General features: G+C 28.0%; 2 protein-coding genes across 2 annotated transcripts; one reads left to right on the top strand and one right to left on the bottom strand.

The window, feature by feature from the left end:
* The first annotated feature begins 2081 nt into the window (after positions 1 to 2081).
* On the top strand, positions 2082 to 5067 carry LOC107161877 (uncharacterized). The gene is made up of 2 exons (XM_015508469.2): positions 2082 to 2753; positions 4606 to 5067. Exons 1-2 carry the CDS (start codon positions 2082 to 2084, stop codon positions 5065 to 5067), a joined length of 1134 nt encoding a protein of 377 aa, XP_015363955.2.
* An 8607-nt stretch (positions 5068 to 13674) lies between these two features.
* Positions 13675 to 26019, bottom strand: LOC107161878 (putative ribonuclease ZC3H12D). The gene is made up of 7 exons (XM_015508470.2): positions 25615 to 26019; positions 19062 to 19170; positions 16845 to 17279; positions 16443 to 16545; positions 16047 to 16271; positions 14639 to 14746; positions 13675 to 13913 (listed from the first exon to the last, which is right to left on the bottom strand). The coding sequence occupies exons 3-7, from the start codon at positions 17122 to 17124 to the stop codon at positions 13805 to 13807; spliced, it is 825 nt and encodes a 274-aa protein (XP_015363956.2). The 5' UTR covers positions 17125 to 17279; positions 19062 to 19170; positions 25615 to 26019; the 3' UTR covers positions 13675 to 13804.
* Positions 26020 to 26424: the final 405 nt, after the last annotated feature.

Here is a 26424-nt window from a genome sequence, read left to right as displayed (position 1 = left end):
TGACAATAGGGATTTTTGTCACAGATAGCCAAAATATATGTGCGCAATCGAATTGAGTATTTTTGCGCATACGAGCTGTAGCCTGGAACGACTAATTAATAGCTAGACCTTAGACCTCTATTCCCGATGGCCGAACGGGAAACCGGTTTGCGTTGTACGGTGGCTAGGGTTGTAGGGTCTTCTAAATGTGTCTATGCTTTATCGGCGTAGACGACGCCAAACATCAAGTTTAGGTATGTATATATTTTAAAATTGATATTGAAATCAGGTCGATTTGAATGTCCTGAAACCCCTAATTTAATAATATTATTTAGCATGACATCTTAATATTGATAAAAAGCTGTGGCTACGTTACGCCAGCTTTTTTTTTATAAAAAAAAAATTCATAAATAATGGTTACACAAATGTATACTGGTTTTTAAAAAAAATAATAAATTGAAGGAGGCATTGTAATACTTAATTAATACAACCAGTCACCAAAAAAGCATTTGGAATGAAGTATTTCATAATCGCAAAAACGACATACGTACATACCACTCTGTTATTGAATATTACCAAACAGTTAGAAGTTGACGACACTTCCAACGGAGAAGAATGTATCTCAATTTTCAAAATTTTTTTTAAATTTGGTATTACTTTTTTCTTGTATTCTCCATGAACATCACAGAAACTGCGTCTTAGTGTATAGAACATCTTTGATATATTATTATGTTACAATCAATTCCAATAAAAATCCAGAAAGTAATAACACCAAATTTAAAAATTAAAATTGGAAACTTGAGATGCGTCATCTTTCTTCGTTGGTGATGCCGTTATATTTTATAAAAGTCTGCAATTTTCAGAGATTCTTTTTCAGTTTTAAAAATTTTATATCATATTTGTATCATAATTTTATTACATCAGCACTGATGGCAATTGATATCATTCTACATAATGATCATCAATACCAATACGAAATGGAATACACGTTAGATGGCCGATAATTTATGTTATCATGTGTATGACACGTGTTGAACTCATAAAATATAATTTTAGTTTTCACAATGATATATAATACCATAATGGATATAAGCCGTTTTACATTCACGTCGATGCATAAGGGCATAACATTGACCATCGATACCAATTGGTCCACATTGGCTAAACCGTTTTTGTAATCTATGGTATTTGCCCGTCGCCACTGTAACCGAGTCCTTTCGGTCATTGTACACGATGATGTATCAGTATAAATGTAAATTTTCATCAACCACGCACATACTTAGAAGTAATTTCGATAATATATTTTGACTCACCGTGACGATTCGCAATACGCATATGTCACATATTATATAGATTATAGACCAACGAATTATTCAACCCCCAGATCAATATCACACTCTACATGGGGTAATGTGACCATTATGTAGCGCGCTCTCGTACATAAATATTAAACTATTCTCTCATTCGTGTTATGACGAAGTTCTACGGTATTGATTTCTTGTCCCTGTTGTTTATAATGATAATTATTTTAATATAAAAAAAACAACTAACTCGATAAGTGTTTTCTAAATTATTGTTGATAAAATTTTGCAGGAATTTAAATTTTTTGATACATTGAACCGTGTTCATTGAAGATTGCCACAATCAGCTGGTCTAGCAACACCCCCGTGCAACAAGCTACAACTTATTGATTTATATGTGATGAATATAAATGGTGAACGGTGATCTCCCATTGGCTGTCCTATCTCACTATAATACTCATATATACATATCAAACAAGCTGTGTATTTGTGGAACAGTAATCTAACCATTCGATCAGTGCATTGGTACCGCTAAGTTTATAGTTGTTTCAGTGCTACGTATAAAATTATTTTAGCGGAAATTTAGCGTAAACCCTAGTTTATTGTACTCTCCTACTATCGCGGTGGTAAATCATAAGTTTTCGTTAAATTTCACATAAATCACAGGGCGATTTGTGCATAGTGGAAATCAACGCGACCACACCCATCTACCACACCACCATTGTGCAATATTCACGCAGTCAAATTTCAAGTGCACGATAATTTTAGAAGGTACATTATATATAAAAATTAGAAATAACAATGATTTCAATCTCGGGATTTGTCTTCCTAAATGACATGGACTCGGGACGCAAATATGGGACAAGGATAAGTCATACTACCTTAGAAATTGAGGACGTAGATGGCGAATACATTATGTTTTTAAAGTTGTCCCCGGATTATTTGGAATCCACGTACTTGCTTCGTGACTTGGATAGCGTAATATCTTACGAAAAGAAAGTAGTTCTGAAATTTTTGAGACCAAATCATGAATTACTTGTAATGTCGGACGATGCTAATAAAATGATGTGTTTCTTAAAAGATATGAAGTGTCTCTCCAAAAATCTGAAGATAAATATCGGAAAATCATTTCTATTCGATGCTCTCAAACCGTTTGGGCATATTAACGACGATCATAACAAACTACAAAAATTTGATGTGACTCACTTAAGAATGCTTGCCCTGGAAAACTGCTATTTACCTCATTTGCCTGAAACGATTGGAGATTTAACACTTTCAAGTATTAGTCTGAATGGTAGTAGAATTAATATGTCAAAATATGGTCAAGATTTGTTCTGGGACTGGATGACCAAGCATGACATAAGTACATCGTTGGTTGTGTTGGAAATGAATTCAATCGGCTTAAAAAAATTACCGTTTGAAATCATACATTTGAAAGGTTTACGAACTTTGTCAGTGTCCAATAATAAATTGGTAAGTTTGATTTATCATTTACTACACATGCTGATTTTAAATACCTGCTTGTAAACTAAAACAAGGAGGTTGAACTTTTTTTATCCAATTATTTCTAGGTACCTGTTACATATATAGTGGCGTACCTACCTAATTTTAAAATTGTTATGGTGGAAGAAAGGATATCTGCTTTGTTATTATTTATATAGTTTAGTAACTTGCAGTGTAGATGACTTGGAATTTGGATAAGACAAATATGTCTTCATATACACCTATGGGGGGGGGGGGGGATTTACAACTATCGTTTAAGCCTTTCGTTCGAGTGTAACGGCCACGCCCTTTTTTACGTTCCGTTAAGAAGTTCGACTAAACAATTGAAATTCATTATTATTAATATTTAATTATTTATTTATTGTCATTATTATAATTGAACTAAAGCATTGCAGCCAGCAGGTAACTATAGACATAAGCATTTTTTGGGGGGGTTATGGTTGGTTTTAGAAACATGTATGTTATGACACAAGAATTCACCACTAAATATACGGGTGTAGACACTTATCAGCCAGGAACTAGCGACACCGGACGATGCTTTAGGTACCGTAGCATACATGAGTGACTGCGGCCAACGTACGCGCCAAACCAGGCTGCTTTAATATTATATTATTACCTATGTGAAATTGATCATTATTTAACGTTAATATTTAGGTATGTTGTGTACTAGGTATTACATGCAGTAGGTGGTATTCGGCCCGATAGATTCGTTACCCATTAGAACTTTTAAAAGCAGTTCAAAAACTTAACTCAACTTTTAACCATCCGTGTGGCCTCAAAAATTATGTGAATTTAACAAAATATGTTCATATGCCACTTGTTTGTTGTTTTACTACTTTCGCAACAAGTGAAAAACTGTCGTATGCATTTCAACAAATAATTCTCCACTCAATATTCGTTGGTGTTACGCAATCGCATACTGAAGTTTTTATAAATTTTTACTAACAATCCACTGTAGTGGATGTCTCCCTCAATATTCTCAAACAAATGGATTTCAATTTCATTTAGGACAAAGTTATTGAAGGAAAATCTAAAGTTTAATATATATTATATTATACAGTCACAAATTATTCATATCAAACACACTTAACCATTTTCAGGTGAGGTGGTTACAACACATTAATGACCACCCACCCCCTATGAATACGACAATGGCATGATGTTATTTATAGTGTAGACGGATTATACGTAGTGCGCTAAATACATAACGGTCAACATTATATTTTTGTTTTTGTTTTTCTATACGGACGACGTTATGTGCTTTGACATTAGTCCCTTCCTCCCTACTATTGCACTACTCACCAAATATATGGTTGACTCTAATATTCAACGAATTATATAAAACAACATTTATATATATATATATATAAATACAATAATATTACTATAGTATTATAGTAGTTATTATTTAAAAATTATAAATTTATCAATATAAGACAAACGTTAAATTCAAAATAATTCATTTGAAACAAAAAAAAAATAGTGAAAAAGAAGCATTTATAAGAGAACAGATGATAAAACAAAACAATTTTTTTTTACAACATTTACCTTTAAATTTGTTTTATTTTTATAAGATACAAGTAGGTGCATAAAATGAAATATTTTTTTTTGAAAAATACAAACACCAACTGAAACTGACTGGTCTGACTGCGTTATATTTAAACATATTTTTTAATGTTAGCTTTATAGTTTTAAAATTTCTAATCTAACTTATTCACAAATCGTAATGAAAGTATATGAAATATAAAAATTATCAAATTATGTATAATAGTTATCGGTTTAGTCTTACAAGACATCACTAACTAATGATTTTTTTTTTCAGAAACATATACCTCATTTCATAGGCGAACTTCCAAAACTCAAAACTCTAATGGTTAATGGTAACTCCTTAAGGTACTTTCCAGATAATTTATGGGATACAGTCTATCAAACTCTCAACATATTAAATAATCGATTCGTCTATTTGAAGTTTAATAAGGAACGACGTGAAAATGCTGAATTTATTGGTTTACGAGATGCTCCGAAATTATCAGATTTATCAGTTTTGTCCCTGATTAATAATTGTGTAAAATTCAAGAGGCAAGAAATCCCTCGTCCTTTGTGGAACAATTATGATTTTGTATGCCGTTGTAAAATTTGTAAGAAGCTATTTGTATTTAATGAACAAAATCAAAAATTCACTTTTGCCCTTCCAAAAACAGAACAAATGGTGGGGATTGGAAGAATATATTGGCAATTTTTCGAGTGCCCTTCGTGTGTACGTTTAGAAAATATTAACATCTAATTTACCTTTTTTTTTTATCAAGTAGCTCTTATTATACATTTAAAAACTCAGTTTGCATGTCTTGGTTGTTACTAGCCAGTGCAGCCCGGGTTGATCTACAAATAAAACATGGGCCACCAAGTCTACATTTATACAGGGCGATTTTTTTATCATGAACCACTCATTATTTCAAAAAGTATCAATGTTTTTGAAAATATTTTTTTACAAAGTTTCATGTTGTTAAAAAAACAACGTTTTTATAAAAAAATTATATTTTTTAATATTTTTTATCCTTATATTTTTTTAAGTTTTTTACTTTTTTGAATGGCAACCTAGAGTTTTAATTTCATATTCCAAAGCAGAATATTTTTCTAAGTATTTTGATACGTAAAAGTCGAATTTTGGACGAGTAGTTTATGAGTTATAAGTATTTAAAGTTTAGATTGGCGGAGTGGAGTGGTACGGGGTTACCCCGCAAAATGTTTGTCCACTACTCCGCTTGTCTAAACTTTAAATACTTATAACTCATGAACTACTCGTCCAAAATTCGATTTTTACGTATCAAAATACTTAGAAAAATATTCTGCTTTGGAATATGAAATTAAAACTGTAGGTTGCCATTCAAAAAAGTAAAAAACTTAAAAAATTATAAGGATAAAAAATATTAAAAAATATAATTTTTTCATAAAAACGTTGTTTTTTTAACAATATGAAACTTTGTAAAAAAATATTTTTAAAAACATTGATACTTTTTGAAATAATGAGTGGTTCATGATAAAAAAATCACCCTGTAGATAGTAATTACTTAATATTATCTATATACCTAGCTATTACTGAATTTAAATTACAAAATACTTCAGATTGAAAATAATTTTGCAAAAGAAAAGAAAATGTTATAATAAGTATACACTACATAATGAGTGTTACAAATTTCAAATAATAACCTACTCAATGGTCTGTAATACAGCTGGGAAAAATCATTTCTAATAATATAATATGTTCTAATCGATTATCGGTTACATCTAAAAAAAAAATAACAAATACAAAAAAATCATAAGTTTACAATAGTTAACTAATATTGAAGTAGTCATTAGGTTAGGTTAGGTTAGTTAATTAGGTAAGTTCCAATCATAAATTAAAATAAGTATCTGTCAATATTATTATACAAAAATTAAACAAAAGAATAGTTGTAGGTTCTCCATTTTTACTTCTTAGTTTGATGTCATAAACTAATAATAAAAATTTTTAATTTCGTTTGAGTATGTAGTTTTAGTGTACCTAGACACTCATTGGTTTTGAAGTTCCTTAAACGGGAAACTCCTTCCCATAGGTTTAATATAGGTAATCTTTAATTTTTTCTTACTTTCTGTTTGTCATCCCATTATCTTAAATAATGGCGTGAGTTAATTGTAATAATAATTTATTTTTTTAAAATCTAATTAAAATCTAAAAAAATTAAATTAAATAAACTAAAGAAAATTAAATCTACTTACTGCCAATAATATCACAATATTCTCTCCTATAGTAATGCAAACAACAAAATTAGATTTCTCTTTTAGAATTTAAAATTTTAATTCCTACTGTAGCTTGAAGAGTGAATACGCTTTAAAAAAAATATATTGATTATACTTTAGGGATGGTGGGATTTTTGGTATACCTAATGCCCTAATGGTATTTACAAAATACCAGTACCCAGTATTTTCGATATTTTAAAATAGGTACCAGTATACTATGATTCGGTAACTACTATTGTTACCAACACCATAATAGCAAAATAATTATAAATCTAATTTTAAAATAGATGTATAGTTTTCTTGGGTTAAAACACTTTTAAATTCATTTAAAATACCGATTACAGAGGTACGGTGTTTTCGATAACATATTTTTATGTGATTTATTTTTTTTATTTAGGTATTTATTTTTTACTATAATTTATTTAATTTTGTTAATAACTCATAATATATAAATAATATAATATAACTAAAAATACATAATATTATGTATTTCTAATATTTTATCACTATTATGTAAATTTATGAGGTCTAATGTCTAACAAATACTATAAATCCCAGGATGTGGGTATTGAAATGTTTAAAACCCACATTCTAATTACCTAGCTATACGTTACTTCAAAATAAATAATTTTAATTTCATATCTTTGAGTTTGTTCTAAAAGATTGGATGGTAATTATTATCATGATATTCTATAAATAAAATTGTCAATCAATCTATTTCAGTTATAGGTACCTTATTAATTAGCATACGCAGCATTGATATATGTATATTATGTCAAATTTTTCCATTATTTCATACAAATGCAGATTGGTCACAAATTGTGACTCACAATAAAACAATTTTAAAGATATGTTCAAGTAATTCAATATAAATTTAAAATCGGTCACAACTCCCAAGTAAACTTTAAGACGAATTGAAAGTTATTTTTTGAATTACTATCCGATCTTTGTGTTAATTTTTTAGATACCTACCATAGATATAAATTATTATGACATATTAATCGAAACTTATATCACCAAATGTTGCCATATAATACATAAATATACATTGACCGTATCCTGAGCTTAGATTCGCACTTGATTTAGTGACTTGATACCGTTCTTGTGCATTTGAATTACTTCCGGATTAAAAGATATCTAAATACCTGCCTATTCAAGTAAATATAATCCTTTATTACTGTCGATAATAACAAAGCTCAATGCATAATATGTTACATAACGCTCAATATCTTAGAAATAACCACTCAAAAAACAGAATTGTATTTTTTAAATTTTTTTAATGTTTTTATTGGTAAATTTATATCACTAATATTATGTTGATGCATTTATAATTATTGTTTTATGTTTAAGAATATAAGCGAAATCACCACCATACCTAACCAATATTGTTTATTTTTGTTAACATCAATTTTATACCAAAGAAATTATTAATACTTTATTTAAAAACAAAAAATTGTAATTACATCACCTATTTTTAAAGGTAACTATAGCTTTTAATGAACAAATTAATAAATTATTTTATATTATTATTATTATTATTATTATTATTATTATTATTATTATTATTATTATTGTTATACTTAACTATTTATTCGCTTTATTCAATTTATTTGCTAAAAAAAAAATATAAAAATATAAATTGTATTAGTATAAGTATTAGTATAGCTACAAACAAGTAACCCACATCATAGGTATTCTTTGTGTTTTGTGTCAATTACTGTTTACTATCATCATATATTTTTTGATTGCGTATTTTTCTTACTGCAAAACAAAAATACAAAACGGAACTAACCGCCTAAACCATTATATAGTATAAACCTACTGTTACCTACCTAAAAATGCTCATTAATCTAATAATTAATTATCGATACCCAGAGCAACTACAGCGCCATAGCTGATCCACCCATAATTTGATGTAAACCTTAAACAATATTATTATAATATGTGTGATTGTGTGATTGTGTGAATAAAAAAATAAAATTACAAATGTAGTGTTCGTTGAATTCCTTAAAAATATATAAGAATTCTGTATCGAGTATATATTATGTCAATTCAATATGTCTTTCTTCGGTCTTCCAGTGTCCACATCTTTAATGCCTTAATAATAGAAGTGGTCAGCGTACACATATCGGTACTGTATCTTCGAGTCTGGATAAACTATGATATTGAACATCAGACAATACTATAATGGCATTGGATTCATCGCATTGGCTTATTAAAATAGAGTTTCAATATTAACACTCAATATATCGTATTGACAGAAATGTAAGACAATGGTGCATTTTCAGTAGCCCGACCTTGATCAACAGGACTGTTGCGAAGAGGGGCGACCGGTTTCGACGCCTTGGGTGAAATTTCCATGAAGACTCCAACGTATTATATAAACACAGTTTTATATAATATGTTATTAATGTCAATAATAAAATTGCAATACCTACAATTCAATATTTGTATGAGTTTTTGTTTAAACCTTCAATCTAATTTAGATTCATATTGATATCAATGGTTAGTAGAAAAATTATTTCTAATTATAATATTTTTATATATAACACCAATACTCCGTTCAAGCATAGAACATAATATTAATAATAGAACTAATAGGAGCAACAGTAAAAATGGTGATCAATTTGTTTACGTTATTTTAGAATTCTATATTCTCGACATGGCGTTGAAACCCTTTCTTCTATAATATGTTTTAACAAACGTAGTGTAACTCGTAGGCAGTTTTGTAGTATATTCTAGTTATAATTTTTGGTAGTTAGTAAGTTCACATAAATAATAATAAAACTAATTTATGCTTACTTAAATAAAAAATATTTTATTTTACAATTATCATTAACACGGCTTTTACAGATAAACTGAAAAGAGTGAATTCAAGGTCCATTAAAATATTTGTCAATGTACAATACCTAGTTATCTGATTGTTGTCACTTTGATAATGTTTTATTGTTCTAACTTCTGATTAAGAAACTTATACTTCAAACATGTAAAGAGGACGCCACACCCGCATATGTTGTCTCCGTCTTATAAGTGCGTAATATAGCAAAATGTACGCTCAGCAGTTCTAATTTATCTCCGATAGTTTAAAATTTATAGTGAATTGACCTCTCATAAAAATTAGGTAACATTACTATCTTTGTTATCACAGAGGCTTTTTTTGTATTTTAATTTTAAAGCGAGTACAAAGATATACAAACAGTTTTTAAATTTTAAAAATACTTAAAACTCGCTTTAAAATTAAAATAAAAAATAAAAATCTCAGTGATGACTTAGAAAATAATTTTACCTTTAATTTTTATAAAAAGTCAATTCAAACTAAATTTTAAACTAACGGAGATAAATCGGAACTGCAGAGCATAACATTTTCCATGTTACGCACTTTTAAGACGAAGACAACAACACGTACGGGTGTAGCGTCCTATCACAGAATATATATAGTATAAAATATATAGTCCTATTATGAACATGTTTGCCGTCTAAAACCGGTTTTTCCCGACATTAACTGATCATGTTCTTAACAGTGCGGAATACAGTCAGCGGCCATATTGGCGGAAATCATGCAGTTCTTGACACCCTACATTTTAATGCTAGCACCCCGAATCTCTTGCGAATCTTCTACCTAATTCAAGCTTTTATCAATAAAGCTTTTATCAATATAATGTTTTATAATACGCTAAAAGGAATGAATTTTCTTACAAATTCACAGTTCTATTTAAAATTGGTTTAAATCTTTAATTTATATTACTTTTTTAATAGAGCATCATATGCAACGGTTATAAGGAGAAGTATCAATATATGAGTAGTAAAAGACGTTATGCTCCTATCGACTTGGTTTTCTCTAAAATGTGCTTAAACCCCATAATGTTTTTTTGGTAATTAATTTCCACAGAACTTTATGGTGTTAAATACGTGTTTGTTAGCATTAGCTAAGTCAATTTTTTTTTTTGTGATACATAGGAACGTATTAGGTACCGTTGTAAATTTAGTAAACAAAATAATGGAAAATGAATAATGGTTGTATAATATCATAATATAGATAATCATTAATATTTTATATTGACATTTATATTATATTTATAATCAATGATTTATAATGTATTAGCATTAGGCAAACAAATTTACAATTAACCAATGACCAAAGTTCAAAATATGACATCCAAAACTTTTAAAAGTGGAAATGTCAACAGTATTATCTAACTTAATTTTAATATTATCTCAAGAAAAAAATTGTGTTATATTTACCTATTAAAATAGGTATTAAATTTAAATCATTGTTTGATCATAGAGTATTTTAGCTTAACACAACTAAATGGTAGGTAATAGTGTTTCAAATACACATTAACTAATAAGTAGAATATAATAGTAGATAGATACATTAAGTTTTTGTTTTTAAATACTAAATATAACTTAAAATAAATAATTGACAGTTAAATTAATACACACAACACACGTCAAAACCATTAAATATTAAGAACATAACTACAATAAAATTATTTCTAAAATGAATATACCATATACAGTATAAGTACACACATTTATCAAAGCTATTAGTATTAAATAATTAAATATTAAAATAACTTAAGTTACAATTTATTGTAATAACATAAACATAACTAACTAGGAATAGATTATATGCTGTTATGTAAAATTTAATTTACTATAAATAACAATTAATTGACAACAATTAACATTTTATAAATTTTAAATAGCAACATTGGTTCAATATGTGCGATCTATGAATAAGTTAATTGCCTGAAATATTAAAATTATAATTAAGTAAGTATAATAGGTATAACAAGTATATAAATGTAATTTAGAAAAATATTTTAAAATTGAGCCAGCATTTGTTATAATCTTCTTGGATATATTTTATATTGTATTTATTTATATAATCTACATTAGTAAGGAAAATGGTTAATCAAAACAAGATAAAAATTTCAATGACCAAACAATCAAAAACGTTTGTTAGAAAATAAAAAAATAATATGGCATAAGAGTAATATTTGTATAACCTTTATATAACCAAAGCTATAAGTAGGTACTTATCACACAATAATTGACAACTTTTGATCATTTTTCATGAAGCATACTGCTTACATAAATGTGCATGACTTCGTAACGGTATTTGATATCTTCTTATTAGAAGGATTCTTTTGACAAAACAATGTGTATAGATACAACTTATATTATTGGAATCGTAAAGGCCAACAAGTAAGTATAGCTCACATATTAAACCAACAGTTTATCAATAGGTTGCACATATAATTGAATAAGTTCTTCTGTGTATTTTTTTAAGTATTAGTGATACAAAATGAAAATAAATACTACATACACATTTCATTACCTTATTACATATTAATAATTAATATAATATGATATATTCTTATGTTATGATATATCATCATTTGATATATTACAGGAATATTTATTAATTATGTAGGTACCAGTGACACAACCCGGTTGGTATAACCCCTCTCACCCATCCGAAATCTTGTTTTTTGCTGCCAGCGTGTAATTTTTGATGAATATACGTTAAAACAATATAAACTCCTTCCCTGAAATTATTTTTTAGTTGTGCCACTGGTAGGTTCTTTCTACAAAACTTATCAAAATAAAATTTACATCAATGTAACATCAATAGTTAAAACTTAAAAACTTATATTACTAAAACAAATTTATTTTAATTACAAATTAATGTACTATCATAAGCACAATTGCCAATTGGGGGGGGGGGGGGGGTGATTGTATTTTAATTGAAGTATAAAATCTCTTATTGACTCCATTAGTTATCTAAATATTTTTTCATTTAAGTAATTGATAAATGTACTATAATATATTAAATATAAGAAAATGAGTAAGAAAAAATGGTAAATATTAGGTAGGATGTAAATTATATCACTTTACAATCTTTACATAATAATATAATATATTTCAAGGTATTTGAGCAGTGGTTGTTATGGTCAGTTTGTCCACTGGTTTGTTTTATTTAAATATGTAAAACCCCTCCAAGCCAATAACTTAAATTGCGACTATGGTACTTATATTAACTATGTATAAAATATATATGATTGTAGAAAAACACAAAATATTTTAAGGATAAAAACACAACTATTGTTGACAGTATGATTAATACTTTTCCAGGAGCAATTATATTAACATACCATTATAAATGAGGTAACTTATGGAATAAAATCAAACAAAACAGTTTTTACGAGTATACCTAATAATTTATATTGGTTGTTTCTAATAAGATAATTAATAAATTGGGAACATGCTTATAAAATATTATAAGTAAATATTTCAAACGAAAAAAAACTACATTTGTCGTTATCATTACCTACCTCCAAATTACATTCATACTTTCAACAATTTATATTCAAAAACTTTATTCTTATAAATCAAAACTGATTTGTAAAAAAAAAAAATAGTAAATTAAGTCCAAGGTTACCCTATTTTATAGCACATGGTTGTTACACAGGTATTTACATGTATAAAAATTTTTAGTACCTACTTATAATATTATAAATTATCCTTTAAATCAGAGGTTGGCAACCCATGGGCCACATATGTGGCCATTGTAATAATTTGTGGCTCTCGAGTAAAATTTATAATTTGTACAAAAATCACAAACTAAGATAGTAGAATAGATTATAAATTATGGATTAAATGTGTTTTATTAATAGATAATAATAGATAATAATTTGTTTAATTAAAAACCAAAGCAGTAATAAACTTAAATAAACCAAATTTGATATGATTATTTTTTAAATAAAATAAGGTTGAAAAACTTTATAACTTTATTTTTTATGCCCATGACATTAAAAAGGTTGCCGACCCCTACTATATATAATAATTTAATCTTATATAACAAATAATTTATTTTTAATTGAGATAATACTTTGTTGTCCATAAAAAAAATTATCATCAGTTTTTTTTATAGAAAAAATGTATTTCAATTTGGACATGAGATATTATTTTTAGTATTAAAAACTTGGATGAACAAAATTCATTTTTTTTTCAGTTAATTATCTGTAATTAATGTTACATATATGTGATTTATAACTAAATTTATAAAATAATACATATTTTGTATAATTGTAATTTCATTATTGTAAATTGAGGTAAAACTTTCTTGCAAAAAAAAAAACACTTTGTATGAATAACAATTATATTATTTTAACTCAAATAATACTACTTACTAGCAAGTATATACTTAGTATAATAGTATACCTATATATTTAAATTTAAGCTGGAAAATGCACAATATCAAAAGCATACAAATTTGGACGAAGGTGACCATACTGATCCTTTGGAAAAAAGATATCATCACCAATGAACATATACATCAAGTGTCTAAAAATGTATGGAACAAAATGGATTAATAACATACATAAATGCAAGTAAAAATATTCATACAACTAACAACAAAATAGGTATTATTAATATTATAGATAAACTGAAAAATTGGCTATATATCTAGTGATAAATGAGCTCTATGAACAAGACAAATATAATTGTTTATAATTTATTATTTATCAAATGGTTGAGGATTTACTACAGTACCTACTTCCAACGGCTCTGCCTATATATGCTACACATCAAAATCCATCATCATATTCTAACTGTCAAATTTAAATTGCACATCAAAGATAATAGTTACTTCTATATATATTCTTACATTTTGAATAACTGAAAAAATAACGATAGAACATCAAGAAATTTTCGGTATAATTTAAGGCCAAAGAATTTGGTCCACTAAGATTTGAGATAAGAGTTACATCTTACACGACACATCATTAAAATGCTTATTTTCTTATGAATATAGGTGTGGCACCTATTCCTGAAGATTCACTACCTACCTAAGATCCTATATATTATAAGTATGTATTATTAGACACAAAAATTATTTAATACCTAGCTACACATCAATATAAACCCCTTTATTAACACTATGTTTTTCAGAGTTAAAATATTTTTTTAAAGAATTAATTTAAATTCGCATGAATTTATTTAAACATTAAATATATAATTGTTAAATAATTATATCCAAGATAATATACTATACCTATATAACTTACCTATTCTCAATTATTTCTTTATAATGTTCACTTTCGTTGTAAATATCTCGAAAATTATCATTTGATACCACAACTCCACCACATATATAGGCATAATCAAGTATAATTCTAAGAAAAATAAACAAACAAATAAATTATAGTAAAAAAAAATAAAGGTAATAAAATGTATTTTTCTTTTATAATGAATTCATTTTAAAACTTAAAAATAATATATTTAACAAATATCTGAACAGTTTAAGATCGTGTTGTAGATGTTTATTTTAAAATAAAAGTTAATAAAGCTAAAACCCATATTGAGTATAGATACACTATCTATACTCAATGCTAAAACCTTACTTATTAGAAAGAAAACATTAATAATAATAATATGTTACTTTTCTAATATACTATTGTATTAAAATGTAAATACTGTTAATACTTATTTTATTATATATTGTCATATTGAGGAAATATAAGTAGTCAGAAGTTTTTATCCGCCTAACCTGGTTTTTCATTGTGATGTCAAGACATAAAGTATGGCAAAGCTACAACTACTATCGTATAGGTGTAATCAAGAGAATGAATTTCTCCCATGCCTTTTTATTTTATTCATATATACATAATATTAGTGCAGGGGCACAACCATACAATTTATTCATCTCATAAATAATGAATATATAGGTATCCTTCTCCCCCCAATGAAAATTCCTGTTTGTTCCACTGCTACTATACTAATATAATATACAGGGCTGGCGTTAAAGGGGGCAAAGTGGGGAATTTGTCTAGGACCTCGCACATTCAAGGGCCTTGTGCTTAAAATTTGCTTTGAAATAAATTTTATATTATAAGCTATGGGAGACTATGGTTATTGATTGGTTAAATAAGTTTTTTCCAGGGCCTCACAAAAGGTAGTGACAGCCCTTATTATATAGCTTATACTAATAATTAACCTAGACAATAAAAACAACAAAAAAATATAGAAAGAAGTATAATTTTCATCCTTTTTATGGTTATAAAATGTAAAGCATTATAAATGCTAATACATAATGCTATACCTACTAAAGTTTTTAAGAATATAGTTATCTACAAATGCACAATAATAGGTAATACAATTTCTTCATAGAATTGGTAGGTACTAATTTCTTTCAAATGAGAAATGGAACTAAAGGTTTTAGTAAGTTATTTCTATAATACGCATAGTTAGTATGTAACATATTCATAAAATAAATCCTGGCTACATTCAAAAAGTAGGAATAAAATTGTTCTAAATTAGTTTTTTAGTGAAATAGTTATTTTAGTTAGGGATATATATCACTATACCAGACAGATTTTCATATTGTATTCATAATAATTAATAACTAATGACATTAAACAATAAAATCTAAAATAATCATAGGTATGTATAATAACAAATAACAAATAAGATTACCGATCACTGTAGCATGTTAGACGAACGTTTTGAATTTTTCTACTGGGTGTAAAATGAATTCTACCAATGTTCATTAACATACTTAAAACCGTATAAGTTTCTGTTCCAGGAGCTCCTCTATAATGAACAGGTAACATAACTTCCACGGATTCAAATCCTTGATACATAAAAAACTGTGCACATAAAAGAATGCCTCTTGCAGAAAATTTCTTATGGAGACCATGGCTAAATGTATAAACAGCAAAACCATAATTTATTTACATTATAAGTTTATAAGTAATATTATTAAAAAGTAATATTCTTAGTTAAATATGTGCCTGAATATGATAAAAACAAAACTTTAAATAGGAACAATAATCAGTGATACATTTATAGCTGTATGAAGAAAAAACTTACGAGTAACCAATATTTAAGCCATCAATAATAATTGGTCTTCGTCTTTTAACATCCATTGGAGTTGTAATTATTGAGGTTAAGCGTTTCAAATAATAAGAAGGTTCTATAAAATCAAAATTTATAATCAACAAATAAATGTAAACAAGTCAAATTTTAACTAATAAGTATAATTTGTTAGAAAAATTCCAAATATTTAAAAATACTCCTACTAGGTAGGTATAGGTATACCTAATAAGTTATAAGTATATAGGTATAGATATATATATATATATATATATATATATATAAATTAAAATATAAACTACATAGATAATAAACAAAAACAATGGAATTGTGTATAATTTAATATGGCAAAATTATTATTTATTTGGGCTTTTAATTGAAAACATAATTGATTATTACCTGGACAAAAATTCATCTGTGATTGATAAAGCTGATTAAATTGTAAAGATTGGTCAGCAGATTGAACCGGTTGATTATTAGATTGTTCATGCGCCGTGTTATTATTAGGTTCAACATTTTGTACTGTTTCACGATCATGAGTTATACTATGATAAGAAGTAGTAGGTACCAATGTATGATCTAAAGCGCCATTGTAAATTATATTGGAAGATGTTGCTTGGTTAATTCCAATAAATGTATGGTTAGGAAGTGGTATTTTTTGATTTGGTTCTCGGTCCATAGTAAAATGTAAAAGTTATTTTTTATGACAAAATTAGTATATTTTTTATGTATTTCTTTTTAGAATCTTCCTAAAAATTAACCGTAGACGACTAATTTTTCTTGGTATTTCTCGGTGATTGTTTCTTATACTTCAACTCTTTTCATATAATAAACCTACAAAAAAACTTCAAATGTAAATCTATTTATTTTGGTAGAATAAACTAACAAAAGAATGGTGGGGGGGGGGGGGGGTGAGTGAGCAGGAGAAATGCAGGATACAAATTGGGGGGGAGGGGGTGTGAAAAAATGTTCATAAAAATATCATACTATTCATATTATATTTATGTAAGTCAGGTAATTTATTTTTTGTTCCTGATATAGGGTGGGGGGGGGGGGGTAACACGAAATGTTTGTCCTACATATTTTTTTTTACATCGGCGCCGTTGACAATTAGAAATTTAGAAAATCGACTTTTAGAACCCTTTAGTGCAATTCGATCATTAGTCTTTTCTTCCCTAGTGCAATGTCGAAAAAAGTAAGTTTAATCCAACTTTAATCGATTTTGACAACCTTCATCGAGTGTTTTGTCCAATATGATTTTTATATTTAAATAGTCATAACACTCATAACTATCAACTTTTTTAAATGAATTCTGAATGGGCGACAGGGAACCTTTCAACATGGAATGTTAAACTCCCTTTCTTACCAAATATAGATTTAATATTATATAATATTAGCTTAGCGCTCTCAGTGTACATAATATTATATCGGAATAAAAAAACCATTATCAATCATGAAAGCAAATGGTGCTTTACTACATTAATTTCCGCTTGGGCGCTGGTTACGCTTTTGCACCTAACGAGAAAAATAACTTAACTTAAATAGATCGGTTTAAAAATCACATTTGTATTAAAATTGATAAAAACTATTGTAATCCTTCAAAAATAAACTTGATCTGGGGCGAGGGTTAAAATCGATATTTAGCGAAATCAGCTAGAGCGGAAATTGTACTGCTAGAGTTAGTGGGTAGTGGTCGGTGGATAAGAGCGATGTGACAAAATACGCCGCAATATAATACAGTTGTTGGTATAAAATATAATAAACCATGTAATTTATGTGTGGTTTGTTAATCACAAACCATCAAACTATATCGCAAACAAATATATTTTGAATACCTGTTGAAATCATAGCAAAACAGAAACATTTAATTACAGACATAAATCATCAACGAAGTCATAATAATTATTTGGGCTAGAATTTTGATGCAAAGGTATCTTTTTTCGGGTGTTTTGAAACGTTGGTCCATTTTTAGGTAATAAGTATACAATGTGTTTTGTATGATACTGATTATTTTAAAGTATTTTTTTTTTTTTAACAAAATTAACATTAAATACATTTTTGAAAATTATGGTGCATTTTCTTAGTTTTCAAAGCATTTTTTACAATTTGTTCATAAAATTAACAAAAATTGATGCGATTGATAACAGACCTTCGACAAACTGATGATGGTACGAATATTATACGAGTAATGCAGGACAATAACATCGTAAATGACAATCTTATTATAAACTGATATAATTATTACCGTTATATACCAATGTTGTATTATTAAATTTATTACTTCATGTACATACATTAAAAACAAAATTAAAAAAAAAAAATTACTACGGTATAGTATCATTTAAAATTTTTTTCCAATCTTTAAACTATAATAAATTAAATACTTTTCTATAACGCATTTTTGAGCTTTTTAAGTCTTTTTGAATTTTTTAAGGGCATTTTTTGAAATTATTTAGGACATTAAAATCTAAACCCTAATAATTACAACTATTTTCATTATATTACTTTAAAATGTTGCTTTACTTTTTAAGTACAGGTGAAATTGAATTAAAAAATAGTTATCATAATAGTTTAATTAAATATATATATATATATATATATATATATTTTAATCACCTGTTATCTTGTATTATAGTTGTATTCAGGAATTTCAGAATTGAATTAAAAATGTCAAACGAAATATTCAACAGCGACCCACAATATCTCGTCTTGTCAAGAACGACGCCTGAGAATTATCAAAGTTGAAATGTAAACAATTATGAAATAAACGACAAAATATATAATATTAACGCGACACGAACAAATGACGCAATGACGTGTACTCGTGAGCACTTGTTGGTGGGTAATAAATTATATGGCGTTGTAGTGTAGCATAAAAATCAATACCTTCTTGCAGAACCATCCAGGGTTTTTGGGTCATAGGGAATAACTGTTACTCGAACAGTATGACCAATGATAATAAACCTATTCATTATTCACCCTTATATTTTGACATTGCACAGCACTTGGATTGGTTGGCACGGTCCCCTCCGTCCGGTGAACCCTTAGATTTAACACAATGGATGAAGCTACGTGGGTACTGCTCGTATTCCGAGCTATGCCCCACATAATCCGCTCGCCATCGAGGTAGGCAAGCTCCACCCATTTCATTTCAAGGGAAAGACGTGTTATTGCGCATGCGTTTCACCACAACAATCACTTTAAAATTACTAATAAAAGAGGGGTTATGTTGAACACAGCAATTGATTAAAGTAGCTTAAGTAGCCCTAGATCCATTGTATATGATCTAAGAGTTATGTTTGGGTACTATTGGTAATTATTATTATAGGGCTGATTATAAACTTATTTATGGAAAACAATGAAGAAAAAGTAATATTATTGATTGTAATACAACTATTATTGAAGTTATACCTGCATAATATAAGAATGTGGTGATACTATCGATATGAGCACAGTATCGATACTTTCTTTCAATACGAGTACTTTTTGATATCGATACAATGTTTCGATACTTTAATTGGATCGAAAGAAATGTACTCGAATCTAATCAAATTTTATTTTGTCATCACTTGTTATAAACCTCGCAAGTCACCTATTAAGTAATATTGAAACGCCTTACAATAAATCCCTTGTGTTTTAGTAGTATATGATCCCCGGTTCTTAAATAAATTAATGAAACCGTTTTAATTATATAAAAAAAGATAAACTGGATAAGAAAATGATTTATTTATGGAGTTCCTATGTGGACTGTGATGATATGCGTTTGGTAATAATGATATGAATAAATATCGATACCTACTTCCTTTCGATATTTGGTTGGTGCCGATACTTTCATTCGATTCGATACTAAGTAAAAGTATCGATACTTTTCTTTCAATCTAACATTATTGATTTATATAATACGCAAAACTATCGGTCTCAACTACCTCGGTGTTACACAGAAAAATAATTATCTTTACATTTTTTCGCAATATTCCTACGGCAGATTGAATACTTTTTGTGCCGTTAGATGTCAGATGCTTTTTTTATGTGTAAAAAGTGTAAAATTGAAAACCTGCTTAGTAAGACAGCCACCTCAAGTGAAAATCGATTTACGTACAATTTAGTCACTATGTAGACAATATATACTAACTGTGCTCACTAAATACTCGTAATTCTTACAATTACCAAATCAGTAATATCGAGTTATCTACTCTTATTCGTACATTTTGAAGTACCAAATAATGCGTATATCAGGGAACGAAATAAGCAATTTTCGTGCACACTAAGAGCATTAGAAAAACCACAATTTCAAATTTCAAGTACACACATAGTATCATCAGGGCCTGGACACTGATAAAAATTAACACGGTAAAGACACAGAATAACCAGAAGAGACACTTTTTCAGTTTAACATGGGTTCTAATGGGGTACAAATTTGCAACGCCTGGTGGAATATCAGTGCTGCCGGTAGAAAGATAATTCTCATTATTCTTTGTTTCTAGCGCGGCTGTTATTCCCCGAACAGAGGCAATTACCTTTAGTCGTAAATTACAATATATATGGATACACTGATATTCCACCAAATTGAATAGTATGTTCCCGATTTTTGAGTGCTCAGCGAGGGTCCATTCTGGTTATTCTGTGGTAAAGATACCCAATACTCAAAAACGTGGCGGCCATCTTCCCGTTGGCTAAACAGTGTAACCATATCAGAAAAACTAAATGTTAAATACAATGTTTTTCCAAAAATGTATAGATCCAACTCTAGTTTTATTCAAATTACTTACTAATTGCTTAAAATTCTTAATTTTAAAATTAGCAACTGCATAAGATTAGTATAAATCAAATATATAATTAAATAGGTATTCATATTAAATACATATTGGAAAAAAATACACGTTTTATTAAATAAAATATATATTTTATTTATTAGAAGCTAAAATGTAGTTTTGAAATTTATTGATCACGATTGTTTGAAGGCAAGCTTGAATAGTAGAGGTACATTAAGATTATGGTTTAAAAATAACAAAATAGATTGAGAAGGAAAAAGATAAAAAGAGTATGTTCCTATATAATGCTTCTAACGCACAGTATTATTCAAAAAAGTACAGACGACAGATCACAACAGAACAAGTTCTGCATTTTTTAACTGCAGTTAAAAAGTAGTACACACTAAAAAACGTGTAACAAATGCTTTTGCTAAGATTTTTAATAATCTTAATGTAAGTGTTTTGAATTAAATCATGAATTATGATACCAGTTTTTTAACTGATAAAGTGATAACACTAAATTGATAAAGTAGCCAACGGGAACATGGCTGCCACGTTTTTGTTTACATTGAAAGCGTCCCTTCTGATTTAATCTATTCTGTGGTATCATTTAGTAAAAAAGTAAGCAAACGTAACTCGTTTGCTGTAGAATTGTATACTGTTTTATTGGGAAAATGGCACCACTGGTGATGTACGAGTATTTAAAATTTTTAATTTTTATATTTAGTATTTAATATTTACGTTTATTTAAATTAAATTTTTTTTTGAACAGACGACACGACTATTTTATTTTTTAAATCATTTATTTTCTCCTAAAAGAATCGAATAGCCAAAAATTCTTAGCGGATACCTATTACGTCATATGTAACAACTATCTGTATGCCAAATTTCAACCAGATTCGCCCAGTTTTTTAAGCTGTTTGTTAATTGATCAATCGGCCAATTACGTTATCATTTTATGTATTGCATAGATCTAAAGATATAATGGACTGGATATTTTTCCCTAAGATTCCGTGTTAATAAAACTGGACCAATTATAGTCTTTAAATGGTGTTTTAATGTCAATAGCAGTAATTGTGTTTTAATAAATTTGGAACTAGGGAAAATATATTAAATTATATACAGTGAAACGTCTGAATAATAAGCCCTTTTAGTACCCGAAATGTTATTCGTTGTTTAAAGGTGCCAACGATTCAGAAGGAAGCTAAAAAAATAAGTACATATTTTCCCATTCCCAAAAAATTGTCTGTTATTGAGAAATTTCGCTGAACTCATGGTAGACTCTGGACTATGCATCATCACTTTATAGTGTAATATTATTATTACATACAAAATTAATTTTACCAAGTTATATCGACATTCGACGCTTGTCTGGATATCGAGCAATCACATTTTTGGCCAACCAGGAAATTTAAAAAACAGCCGCTAGGTACACAAATAAATCCATCAAAGAATCATTGAATCAAACGACAAAAGGGCTTCATTGTGGAAATACAGAAGAGAGCCCCCAGTTAATTACGGGTCTCAAAATTTTAAATACTGCAAGCTCTATACTATAACTAACACAAATACAAAAAGTACGCGGTTTTTTCATGTAATCGATTGCTTTCCGTACATTATAAATATCGAGCTTTTTCTGTAGCTTCGCTCTCATATCAGTAGTTTTGAAATGATAAAAGATGACGAAATAAGGACACTAATAGCTGAGTATGTTTTGTTAACTATGTAGAAAATTAATATCAAGCTTTAAGTAGATTTTACTGAAAATTATTATTTCCTAAACGAACTTTGACAAAATTTTCTACAACCCTATAGGAGCTTACTTTTTAAATTCTTCTCGAACGATGTCAGCAATTTAAAATCAACTCCGTCTCCTAGTCTTAAATGTCTATCCTTGCAGTTGATTTTCAATCACATTAGAGTGATTAATCACTTTCACCTCGTGAGGAGTTTATTTAAAAAAAGTATTCTCTCAGGGCTTAATTCTAGGCTATTATAATATAGCCTTTAATATAGCTAAAGCTATTTCTACATAGAATTTCATCATAAATTAGTTTTTCAGTAGATATATCTTATGTTTAGCCATATAACATTATGTTTCTTATGTTCTAATGGTTGATCTTAAGCAGCTGATTCCATACATTTTGTGACTATTAAATACTGTAAATAGATAACGATTTGATTACGGTTCAGGGTTCTGATTTTCCATCTGAAATATGAATTACGAGTACCTATTAATAATTATTCAAGTATATGTTTGATAATTAATGAGTGTAAAATTCTATTCATTGTTTTGTATTTAATATTTAAGTACATAGAATGAATATAAATTATTATATTTTTTAAACGACGCTAAATGAATTCTCAAGTTAAAATTTCCAGAACGGTGATTAATTCTCTTCTTCTTCTCTGGCACTTAGTACTCTCTAAAAGTTTTGGCCACCATCACAATATTTCGAATATCATTATATAATATATATTTTGAATTATTATTTGGAGAACGTAAAACAAACAACTCACAATTCGTCCAATCCGTCGAATATAACTGTCAATATGATGGACGGATTCGCCGCAGTCATGGCCGCAGATTACTATGGCCACGGTTTCGGGAGTTTGATTTCAGTTGCCTCTGTTGAGCAGTTTTGCCACGGACTAACATTGTAGAGAATTATGAACCTACGCTTTAATGATACAAACTTAAAATAAACTACGAATAAAAATATTTAAAATACAATAGTAAAATTTCGTATAGTTAACTTAGACGTAAATAACTTATAGACTGCACTATATTTCACAGCAAACAATAGAGGTACTAAGTTTTGGTAAAAATGGATTTTTCAAAATTCGTATTTAAAAGAGGTGCTAATACTGCTAATTAAAGATTTTGAGATTCATGATTGAAATACCAATGGTGGCTATTTGTTACTGATTATAATGTATTAATAATTATTAGTAAATTGTAATTTTTTTTAAATTTTTGATGGTTGGATAAAATGTTAACCTGTATTAATATTATTTAGTCACCATTGTTTTATTGTATGGCACCTATCTATACAAATGTTAAAAGATAGTGCATGCTTGTTTAGAAATTTGTCTATTGTTGTTAAAATCATAACCACATATATTTTTAAGCATTATTAATATTTCAGCTAGCAATTGGTTACACGTAATAAAAAAAGTTACTTATTTGTAAGGTCCTAGGTACCATTTGCTGAAGAGGTTTTAAATTAAATTATCACTCGATGAATTAGTCTAGGAAATGTTATCACATACCAACTACATTAATATTCATATTCCCATGATTTAATAAGTTTATTTATCATTCATTATGTCTACATAATAATTTATGTATTAATAAATATAACAAAATCGTCTTTAGGTAAGTATACATAAAAGTGGCTATTGGTACTTACAAACTAATCGCAAACAATCTTAACAACATTCCGAAATTCCTTCGTCGTTCACTAGAACAAAGCGAAATGACTAAAAAGTAAATATCTACTAAGGCTTATTAAAGGAATTGGTGTAGATATATTTTTATATATGTATACTCCTAATATGTTGGTCATTTAGTTAGAGGTAAAAACATGTATCACAGAATACAGGAAATACAGGTATACTCTTCAAAATGTATTCTTAGGAACCCTAAAATATTTGCAATGTTCATATTATAGTTTTAATAAATCACTATTCATTAACCAGTTAAATTTAAAAATTTCTATATAAAAAATAAAACAAAAAAATTCTTTCGAAACAATATCAATGTAGTTTAGTTTCTATGCTCGATTTTGGATTTTGTAAAAAAGCACTTAATCCAAGTGTTTCAAAAAATTCTAGCATTTTTTACTAGGAAAGCTATAAACAGTCAATTTTTCAAAAATCATGTTACCTTGATATAAATACCGATAACACTACTAATTTGATGATTTGTTTTTTTATGAAGGGTGGAAATATGCAAATATATTTTGGTTATCGTACTTGCTTATTAAAAACTCATAAAATTAAAACCATAAACTTAGTTTTAAAATTTTAGTTTAATTTTTAATTAGGCAATAATTTATGAATATTCGTTACTGCCATCAATTTCTGAAGAGTCCATCGCTATTCAATAAATTATTTTCTTGTATCACTTACGAGTCATGCAACTCACCATCAAGTCTAAAAATTTCCATCAGAGGATAAATATTTAGTATATGAAACCGGTTTCTCGTTCAACACTACAACAAAATCTATTGTTCATCTACAGTCTACACAATGCCCGAGGTTATAATTTCTTCGACCAAACTTGGATTCATCAATTTCTATAACTTGATAGACTCGGTCACTTATTAAAGAAATTAATTAATTTTAAAATGATTTTGGTTGTAATCCAAATCTAGTTATTTAAGAGTTTTAGAACAAACGTTATAAAAACTTACCTATATATTATTATGGTTTTGTAATCATAGCCTCGAAAAATATTCCTCCGTTAAATGATGACCAATTTCCAGCAGTATATGCATATTATGTTGATAAATTCGTATTTGTTTTCAAATAAAAAACAATGACACATTTTCTAACCACAAATATACAAACGACACTATTTGGTATAAGTACGACAAATGCGATTTATGAAAAAATTATCAACGCGAATCGTTCGATAATAGTCACATTCGGTTTTTTGTTTATTATAATAGCCTTATAGGTGTCCTACATCTTCCACTAAACCGATCTGAAGAACGCACATCACTGCATAATTTTAAATAACGACGTGACCAGTGGTTTTATGGTCAAATATGTCAAACAATTCCATCAAGTTAACAAATGCCATTTTAAAATTACATATTGCCGTAAATGTAACGAAAGCTGTAGTGATCAGGAGTACGTTTTTAGGTACATCTAATATCATAGTTATAAGTGATCTTCGAACACTAATATTTAAGAGGGCGTAACACCGATAATTTTTGTCTATTTTACGATAGACGATAGAGTTCAGTATTAAAGTGAGTTATAAACATTCTAATTTATGCTTTTTTTTATATAATATTCAAAACTTGTTAATAAAAATGCACTATTGTAAAAAAAACCCACATACGAACACAGATAATTTTCTTGTTATCAAGTTTCATAAGAGGTCGATTCACTCTATTTTTAAACTAACGAAGCTACACGTGAATACGTGATCTACCGAGTGTAAATTTGCCATGTAACGCGCTTGTAAGAGAGAGAGAGAACAATATTAATATGAT

The sequence above is a fragment of the Diuraphis noxia genome, unplaced genomic scaffold, assembly GCF_037042655.1.
Source record: "Diuraphis noxia isolate RWA-SAM2 unplaced genomic scaffold, SU_Dnox_SAM2 contig0002, whole genome shotgun sequence".
Lineage (NCBI taxonomy): Eukaryota > Metazoa > Arthropoda > Insecta > Hemiptera > Aphididae > Diuraphis > Diuraphis noxia.
Note: the sequence above shows the minus strand (reverse complement) of the source record. Positions and strands in the feature narration are given on the sequence as shown.